At 41.7% G+C, this 10646-nt stretch overlaps 1 protein-coding gene across 1 annotated transcript; it reads left to right on the top strand.

Moving 5' to 3' along the window:
- Positions 1-2633: 2633 nt before the first annotated feature.
- On the top strand, positions 2634-8594 carry cav2 (caveolin 2). The gene is made up of 3 exons (XM_071925528.2): positions 2634-2830; positions 3138-3325; positions 5908-8594. The coding sequence occupies exons 1-3, from the start codon at positions 2681-2683 to the stop codon at positions 6056-6058; spliced, it is 489 nt and encodes a 162-aa protein (XP_071781629.1). The 5' UTR covers positions 2634-2680; the 3' UTR covers positions 6059-8594.
- Positions 8595-10646: the final 2052 nt, after the last annotated feature.

The following is a 10646-nucleotide window of genomic DNA, read 5'->3' as shown; positions in this document are numbered from 1 at the left end:
ACTCTGCGTGAAAGCAAAGTGTGAAATCGATTCGCAACCGGAAGCGATTGTTTTAATTTTGTCCTTTGCATGATTTTCAATTGACATCAATGGGAAGTGAAGCGAATTTCTGTGTAGGTTTGTGCTAATGTGACTGCAGCTTTAGTAACGTTGAAGCCCAGTGAAAAAGGCAAGGGGTAAGAAGGGAGGAAGCTAGTATGAAGTCTATCACTCTTTCTACTAACTGAAATAATGTAATCTAGCCATACTAAGTTATCTAGGTTAGCTAGTTAGCCTAGCTGACCTTCCAAGTTCAAACTATAGCCATACTAAGCTAGTTAGCTAGCTTGCCTGCCGACCTTCTAAGCTCATGATCTGATCATGATCGTGATCAATGAATGAAAAGTGAAAAGTCATTGCCATTTATATTTTTATTTATGGTTTGACCAGTATTCGCTCATTCGAGTTTGCCAGTTAGCTAACGTGTCCAGAAAAACTCTTGTTCAGTGGCTCCGCCCACTGAAGTTTAAGTTCTAGAGCAGCTCTGCCTCTGAGAAATGTTTGTAACTGAAACGCCAATCTGCAGACTGCAGGGTGGTGTGAGCTGCAGACATATGCAGAAACATGCTCAAACTATGAGCAAAATGTGAGTAAGCCTGAGCACTGACGCAGGAAGAGAGCAAGGCACACACACACATGCATGCATACATATGCATACACACACACACACACTCACACACACTCATACAAAGGGCTACACTAAAAGTAGAATTCATCACACTCTCATGCATACACTAACACACACGCACATACACAGACTTGGAGAACATGACTGTATTCATACATCACACAATCAATTAATGGAATTAATTTCACATAAAAACACACTTTCACACACACACACACACAAACACACAAACACACACTCACACACATACACACAAGATACTGAGATACATGACACCATCACATCACAGTCTTCTAATGTACATTTCCCATGTTTACACATATATCCATGTATGTAGCTGAGGGGTCGTGGGGTCAGGTGAAACCACCGGCCTCAGCAGCTGATTTGGGTCTGTGCAAAACAATGGCGGCGTTAGGAAAATGGCTTCCTGTTGTGGTTCCTATGTTTAGACATCTGAAGACCTGCAGTGATTCCAACAATGTTGGCCAGCGTGTTCAGAGACTGAAGCAGCGAAGGGTTAACTGAACAGAAAGCAATAAATCCCCACAGACAGAAAAGAAAATGTGTGGTAAATCAGCTCAACAGGTGGAACAGTGTGTCTGGCTGCCGTCTTCTGCTATTATAACAGCAACAATAACCAGGATGCTTACGTGTAACAGTTACAACGTGCTGTGAACACAATAAACATCTGAAGTGTTTCATTCCAAAACACTAGACCGACTGTGTATATCCATTTTGGGGAAAGAAATGTTACTCTATGTTTACCGTGCAATATTTCAAAACTACAGATGTTGAAATTCTCAAAAACATTACTATTTAGTGAGCAAAGATCTTAAGATAACGAATAACTTCAATAACAATCCACACTGAGTTTTAATTAATGTGGCAACAATAATTTTGTCAAAGCAGATGTCTCAAGTTTCAGTTGTTGGAAATCTTATTTTGGCACAAAACTCTCCATGTAAACAAGCAGCTATTCAAAAGAGACGGAGATTTTGCACCCTTGTCTCCATTACGTTCAACAGAGCAGAAATAGGCTAACAGGATTATGCAATGGTAAAATTCAGCTTGAAAGTCAACCATCAAATTGAAGCCAAAAGGCTATTACAATGGAATTTAAGTTGAATTTGACAAGATAAGAGTGAAAATTGTCCAGCAAGGAATAGATGTAGCTCATTTCATCACATAATCCTAATGTAAAATCACTAAAAATCATAATATTCCTTTAGGGTTTTATTGTGTGTCTGTGGTGCTCAATAGAGAGTCTATAGTGACCTTATTATATTTGAGTTAAAACCAATCTTCATGTTCTCCTCTCTCCAACCATCCTTCCTTTTTTTTGTATCTCATCTGGTGTCACTAGAATATTTTCATAATATTCCTGTGGGAGCTTTACTGTGATATTTGTATAGTATCCTTCTAAATTACATTATAAGATTGCTACAGCGCTCTTGGACACCACTAATTTAGATGATGAATGTTTGAGTAGTAAAACACTGGATCAACTTCTGGTCTGCAAGTGTCATTTCACTAATTAGTTTCCCAATCTTTGGTAGAAGGAGAGCTAATTTGTGAAATGAGCTGGTGTGTTTGGTTGGAATGAAAACCTCCATACTCTTCACCTGCTACCTACCCATTACACAGGATATAAACCACTGAGCTCTCAGATCCATATAGTGGTTTCCAGTCCAGTGCCATGGAGGGTCAACAGTGCGGGAGGGGGGACTAAACAGTGAAATCAGATGGTGTCAGAAGTGTTTGTTTGGAATGAAACCCTGCAGACTCGTGGGTCTCCATGGCACAGGATTGGAGACCACGGCACTACAGTAATGTCTATCATCACTGTGCACTTTAAATGGTTTGGGGAAGTGACTTTGTGCTTGTTGTGTCTCCTCTGCCCCACGCTGCGCTGCTTTCCATACGGGGCGGGGTGCCGCTCAGTCCGGCGCACAGCGCAGAGCGCACCGTCACCAGCAGCTCGCCCAGCTCCGTCTGTCCGTCTGTCAGCAGAAAATGGGTCTCGAAAAGGAGAAATCGGACACTAGTATAATTATGGATGAGGACGAGTACAACAGATCGATTGAGCCCATTCTGTCGAAGAAAGGGAAGATCAGCGCAGCGCCTCCGGACCGGGATCCAAATGATATCAACGCGCACTTGAAGGTAAAGTAGGCTGCGCACCGTGCGTAATGGATTTTTAATAGTGAAATGACAGGAAGTAGCAGCTGTCCAGGTGAATACCCTCTGCAGTTACAACTAATGTTACTTTTAATATATTTCATATGAGAAACTAGCCTGCTGTCAGATTGGTAATCGATGCTTACAGCGCCGCGACTACCTGGAAGTCTTCCTGTGCGTTTTCATGCGTCCCGTCAATCCATCATCTCCAAACGCCCCCCTGCCACTGTTAATCTTTATTTATCTCGGCTGTTAAGCTCATCGTCTGACCCTGACTTGTGTGATCCGGCAGGTTGGTTTTGACGATGTCATCGCGGAGCCCAGCTCGACACACAGCTTCGACAAAGTGTGGATAGGAAGCCACGCCGTGTTCGAGCTGGTCAAATACGTCTTCTACCGGCTGCTGACCACGCTGCTGGCCGTGCCCATGGCCTTCATCCTCGGCCTGGTCTTCGGGGTGCTCAGCTGTATTCATATCTGGTATGGAGAAGTTCTGCTCAGCCTGCCTATGGAAGCTTCTGTACACACTGTGGTGTTGTTTCAGCGCTTGGCCCGGTGCCAGATGTTCCCCTTCCCGAGCTATAGACCTGTAGTAATCTTAGAATATTTTTTAGAAAAACAGTATGCAAATATTCCATTAAAACTTTAAGCCCCAATTGGGATATTATACGAATATTATAGTGATACCATAAGATATAAAATACTGTAAGAGTATGATAAGGTCATTATAAACTCATTATTGAGCGCCACAAATACACTATCAGTCCCTATAGAAATACAGTAATATTATAGTGATACCAGAAGATATAAAATACCTTAAAAGTATGACAGAGTCAGTTTAAACTCTTTATTGAGTAAGATAAACACATGAAACCCAATGGGAATATTACAGGAACATTATAGTGACTTTTCATGAGGGGCCACTGCCTACTTGGCAGCATATTTGTACTGGCTCTTTAGGCAAACATTGACATAAGTTATTTATACAGTTTACCTCACTTGTGCAACATTGAAAAGTTTTGTCATTGTTTTTCTTTTTTTAACTTTTATTTGGATAATGATGTCATGGCTATCCCCATGTAGGTCTGCACCAAGTTGAACCAGGTGCTTCCAGGTTTGCGGGCAAACCGCGCAATGCATACGTTCACAAACACGACCTAAAGAGTCACTTTATTAACACTTGATGAAACAACATGGGATTTATGCCCAAAAGTGAGCGCTCTATGGAAAGTTGGGAGGAATGTAGTTCCACCAGCAGCGGAAAAAAAAGCCCCATAACCTTTGCCAGACAGGGTTGGCGTTCTAGCTGGACTTGCAGCAATACAGGACTATTTTCAGACCAGAGTGGGACATTCTTCAGATGCAGATAGTGCGCAGCTAAGGCACCGCAGAGTTACTTTCGCATGACCTCAAGTCACCTGGATACTTAGGTATTCATCAATAGAGGACTGAGTGGTGGCTTTGTGAAGGAGCTGACCGTTCGGCTGGTCAATACATCTGGAATGTCAGGAAGGGAGATCACACAGAGGGAGCTGCTTCAAAGGAGAGCAGAGCTTTCATCACACAGGCGCTCCACTGGACCTTCTCATTTTACTGAGATGCATTGTGGTAAAGGTCACAAGTTGTAGGAATGCAACAATACAATACACTTTGTTTATATAGCACTTTTCAAAACAGAAATACAAATTGCTTTACAGACAATGAGACAATAACAAATAAAAGCTAATCAGATAAATAGTAGGAAAACTAGACATGAATTAAAACCAGGGTTATTGGAGAATAAATATGATAAATAAGAGAAGTAAATAGGTCAAAACAATTAATTATAAAAGCCTGTGTAATGTTTTTAAGAAGGGGTGAAATTTCATAAAAACCAAAAGAAGGCTTATATCTTTGTTCCAATTTCACATTTCATAAGACGGGTCTTCAGACACATCACAGCTAACCTAACTTGGCAGAAACATTTGGAGCATCAACCTGGATTAAACACATTCACATTTACATTTTAGACATTTAAGTGACACTCTTATCAAGAGAAACTTACGAGGAATGCAACAGTAGAACAAGACATAATTTCCAGATCTACAAAATTACAAGCAGGGAGTGCAAGGGTCGAAATCACAGCACCAGGATGGCAGTCACCTAAGGGGGTAGAGAAGCAAACTTGTGACTGCAAATGTTGTCGGTTTGAATTCCCGCACAAATTGTCAGCTACTGCTTGGGACTTAACAGCCGACTGCTCAGTGTCCAACAGTATGAGCCTGTTGTTGCACTACACAGCTTGAGGCTGTGAGTGTGTGTAACCCTCCTTTCCTCCGCAACTACCCCACAAGTCTGTCGATGTCAGTAAGAATGTGTTAGGGAGCATGTTTAGAGTTTAGAGAGAGTTTATTCAAACTCTGGAGCGTGTGTCCCTTTAGTTCAGTTTGTTTGGCCAGGTGAGAACAATGTTATTCAAACTCTAGTGGCACCAAATAACGGCACTGAGACGCCTGAAAATGTGAGTCTTGGTCCTCTAACAAGTGTAGTACGGTGCCGTTTGTTAGGAGTGAAAACGTAATCGTACCAACTGCAGGAAATGACCCCGAAACACAAGGTTTTATGGGCAGAAGGAGACGGCTGTTGACATGTGACAGCCAGCAGTTCTTCATGCTCGGAAATCCTTGCATGACAAAATGAAGCGAGGGCAAACCACAGTCTGGACTGATGCCAATATTCAGCTATTTCTTCATGTGTTCTTAACTGGTGTGAAGGCCAGAGAGGGTAAATTATGGCAAAGAGCGCAGACAAGTCCATCATGGTTGGAGTTCATGTGACTTTTGCTTACAATCCCTAGTTTGCTTGTAACTGGGCAGTGTGAACCTAAACTAACCAAATACAAAAATGCAACAAAGTAAACTTTTCCACTCTGGTTTGCACGCAAACACACCCTTAGTCTTAAACTTGCCTGTTTAAGTAAAAGTTAAATTTAGCAAAATATATTGATGTAACCAGCCATTTACTTACTTAGCATTTGTTTCTCAGCACGTGCTCTTGAGTGACCTTTGACCTTGTCGTTCCAGGTTGGTGATGCCCGTGATCCAGGGCTTCATGATGGCCCTGCCGTCGGTCCAGGTGGTGTGGCGGAGCCTGACGGACACGTTCGTAGCTCCGCTCTTCCACAGCATGGGCAAGAGCCTGTCCTCCGTTCACGTTAAAACCACACACAACTGATGCAAGCGCCCCGGTCCACCAGGACAAAGAAATGCAGGAAAGATTGGAGTTTAAAAAAAAGATTGGTCGAATGATGCTTGCAGTGGAATACATTAGCTCTTTATAAAGGAAAATGTGGAATGCTGCAGAATCCTGTAGGAAGTAGTTACAACCATAAATGAAAGTGTGAATGGCCGTAAAGGCTGATTTTGGTAAACGTCCCAATGCACAGGATCTGATCAGTTACATTAGGTCTTGTTTACTGGTAAATCTTGTATAAAAAGACATGAAGATCCACTCTAATAACTTTAATTTAATAGACACATAACTGTAGGAATGTAAATGGTGGTGATAAACATTTGTAGTACTTGGGGCTTTATGAAGAGCTTGTGTGCACCACCCGAAATGGAGTTACTTTACTGTTTGTGACCAAAAAAAAATTCTTGTCATTCCATTATTTTGTGGTTGAAAGAGATGTGGGATCAGTTGGACGAGTGCAACAGGGTTTTTGCTGTCGAGGCGTACCAACTGCTGAGTCGGAGATGTAATAATTCTGCAGTTTATGCTTTTTTTTATATGTTGTATATATTGCAAAGCATTCAGCTAGAGGTTGAATGTGATGAACAGATTTAATAAAGTGGATAGTTTGCTAGAGAGTAGCATATATGGATATTAGACGCTAAGATGCAGCTTGTTGCACACTTTGCAGGCTTATTTTATAATATGGTCAACTCTGCTGTGTTGATCTCACAGTGCATTGGTAATACTGTTGGGCATTTGCTTTTATACAGAGCTAACCTCCATGAAAGAGACAGTTGTTTGAACATGTCATTGAATGATGTTAAAAAAGTGGCCTTCTAATTTATTTTTTATATATCATTGACAGTCTTAATTCTTGGCAAAAACTGAAATTTGGCTGTATCTAATTTAAGAGTTCACTTGAGTAGCTACAACATGATGAAGGCCTAACACCTTTCATAACTTGTTTGGTTGAGGCTTTGAGCTGAGAGTCAGGTACATGCTTATATAATTCTTATTGCTGTGTTTGTTGTTAGCCACAGTGGCTGCAGGGTATTTGGTTTTGGTTTACTTCTAAACCAAAAAGACAAACAGTGTCATGCTCTCTGTTGAGGCTGCATGTGACAGAGCTGAGTATCAGGTACAGGCCTAGAATTCCTGCTTGCTGTTAGTCATAGTGCTGCTAGCTACTGAGCTAACATGCTGTACGTAGAAGACTACAACAGAGAGAGAATCAGTGCAGTTTGTTCTCTGTTGTGAGGCTGTAATGGAGCTGAGAGTCAGGTACAAACTTAACACCATTTTACTGGTTGTGGTGGGATTTCAGTTTTTCCAATGAGCTCATCGATTTTTGTCAGTATAACTGCGAACCAACCGTTCATTAACATTGTTCTGAAACCATGTATCTATCTTTCATTCATGGAACCTATGTCTATTTTTCATGTGATGGATGTTAACTAATGCAGCGCATAAAACCTGCAAAGCGTAGCTCAAGGCCAACTCTCAAACACACAGCCAAGCCTGCTCATGGCTAATGCTTAATGCCTGTTATTGTTTTGGCCTTTTCTAAGCTTCTACAGCGATGGCATCATTTCCCCTTTCTTCCACGACTATTAGCTGACCAGATGGGGGTCTGGGCTGTAGCACTTCCCGCTAATCCAAGGCTTAACAGCCGCAAAACAGAAGAAATTGCCACCATAAATTTCCTTGTCCAACATCAGCTCAGGTGGATGAGCCTGTCCAGTTTCATTCAGGAAGCAGAGGTCACTGACTACTCCTTACAAAATTGGGCATATGAACTGGTAAACCTGTTTGTGGACTGACTCTCTGCAGGAAGTAGTCGTCCAAATTTTGAATGAAGCACGTCAGATGGGGATGTGTACGATAGCTGTCAGACAATAGATGCGTTTGCATTACATAATTTGTTGCTAGACAAAGCGCTGCAAGCTCGCAAGCTACCATGCTGCACTTCTAAACCAAAACAGAGAGAGAGTCAGACAGACAGCGCCACAGATTTGCCCTCTGACACGACAGAAGTCACATGTGACGCGCTGTTTTGTTTCCAGCTGACAACGGAAGCCCAGCCGTTCTGTCAGTGCTTTCTAAGCCTTTCACTGACGCTGGACCGCTGACAAGCTGCCAGACAATATGTGACTGACTGTAGTTGGGTTTTCGGCTCTGAGAGGGAATTCAAGGTAGGGTTGTGCAATAGTAGAAGACACAGGTGTGTGGCTAAAGCTTTTTCTCTTTCTCTCCTCTACAATACCATGTAGCAATAGTTTGAAGAGTTGTATTCCAAAAGACATATATCCTTTTTGGGGCGAAGAAATCATTACCTGATTTTCATAATCCAATATCTCTGAATATCCAGTCTATAAAAGTGCTGTGAATTTATACTACAATTTAAAAAGCACCAGAATTTCTTTTAATTTTGTACAATGAATCATTTTGTGCCTTATTCAAATAGTGGATATCTCATTTTGGAACAAAACTCTTTCACTTTCACCAAATGTGTTCTTATTGACCAAAATAAAGATATTTTTCCTCAAAATTTTTGTGTGTGTGTGTGTGTGTGTGGCTTCTTTCTGTCAGAGGAGATGAGCAGGGTTGGGACGTGCAGCTGAGTGCCAGAACAGTCTCGTAAATCACTGTGACTTAGCTGAGATTGCATAAGACACTTTCCTATACAAAGAGGAGCTGTGGGTCTGTGGAACATGACCTGGGGCTCCGCTGCAGGACCTACAGGTCTGCACAGCGTTTCTCCCTGTCGCTCTCAGCTTTCCACTCCGTTCAGGATATTCCTCCGACCACAGTGTTTGTGTATGTTTCTGTTCTGTTGGTGAGCAGCGTCCTCATTCAGTTTTGTCTCTGTGTTTTGTATCGCTGGTGGTGATGCAGTGATAAAAGGAATTTCCATCATGTGATCAAGAAAGTACTTATGCAGCTACTACTACTACTACTACACATTTTTTATTTTATTTAGCCTTTATTTTACCAGGAAGTCCCATTGAGATTCAAAATCTTTTTTTCAAGGGAGACCTGGCCAAGAAATAGCAGCAATAACACAATAAAACAGACAATACAGTAGAAAATACAAAAATAGTAAAATATGTACAATAAAAAAGATGTAGATCAGAAGCACATCTTGCATAAGACTGTGGATAATTTGTTTGAACTGATTTAGGGGAATGAAAACCCTAACCGCTGGAGCTTTGACTGGAGATTGTTCCAGGACCAGGAGGCAAAATAATCTAATGCCTTTTCACCAAAAACAGTTCTGATTCTGGGAAGAAGAATGCAGGACTGTGATCTTAGACTGTAGGCATTACTGGACATTTGGAGAGTGGTCAAACAAGAGGGCAGTCTACCAATAATGGCTTTGTAAACAAAAACAGCACCAGTTTATCAGTCTTCTGGTGGCTGGTGAGTTCCAGTGTAATTCCTGATACAGGACACAGTGATGGGTTAATGGTCCTACTACTGCACCACTGCTGGTGAGCATCCGCCCTGCTGAAGTGTCCTATAGCACTGAGTCTCTACCAGCTGCAGGGGTGCTGCAGCTGACCATGACCCTGACCCTGACCTCTGACCTCTGACCTCTGACCTCCATGTGGGGTGGCAAGCAAAAAGAGTTTCACTATGGGAATCAACAAAGAATTGTAGTAGCCATGGTAATGATAATGTAATGATAATAATAATAATGTAATACTACTACTGCTACTACCTACTACTACCATTCTATTGCTACTACCACTACTACTTTATAAACTATGACTACTACTATTACTACTACTACTACTGCAACTACTACTACTACAAATAAACTACTTCTGCTACTAATACAACTTGTGCTGCTGCTGCTGCTATATTACTGCCACTAGTACAGACTCTAGATGTCCTTTCCTGACAGACAGGGACTCCTATCACTCTTTCAACTTAGCTCATTTGATTGTGTCCATCCAAATGGAAATAGCACCAGCGATAGTTACATCATATCCTGTGCATTGGTCCATATGCACCTGACTAGAGATGATATGCCTTCTATGCAAATGAATAATATCAGCTCTCATTTGGTTTTGTGGGGTGTTTGATTTAGTCTGAGGTCTATTTGAAGTTTTAGATCCATCATGGGAAAACAATATTTACCTGACATTCATTATCCAATATCTGTAAAGTATAACGAATCCAGTCTGTAAATGTGTGATCATTTTGTCAACAAAGGACTCATTGCTTAATATCCTTTAAATGGTGAATTTATTTTTGTGCTGTCATTTATTTTACAAGAATAGGCGTCGCTTGTGGATATCTCATTCTGGAACAAACGTCCTGTTCAACCGTTGGACATTCGCTGTGATCGGACAGCTTTTCCACCTCCATCCCCCGGCCCACACACACACACACACACACACACACACACACACCTCTGGCACTGGAACAGAATCAGCTGAAACTCATGTTTAAGAACCTGTTCTCACTGTTATGACTGACACATTTACATGCTTTTGGTAGTCTAATCGTAATCTTTAACCGCCTCGGCATACAGTTCCCACAGATCCTGTTCTCCCACGGAACCATAACTCACTTTCCGCAC

The sequence above is a fragment of the Centroberyx gerrardi genome, chromosome 4 (assembly GCF_048128805.1).
Source record: "Centroberyx gerrardi isolate f3 chromosome 4, fCenGer3.hap1.cur.20231027, whole genome shotgun sequence".
NCBI classification, from domain to species: Eukaryota; Metazoa; Chordata; class Actinopteri; order Beryciformes; family Berycidae; genus Centroberyx; species Centroberyx gerrardi.
The sequence above is the reverse complement of the archived record's forward strand: the minus strand, read 5'-3'. Positions and strand labels throughout refer to the sequence as shown.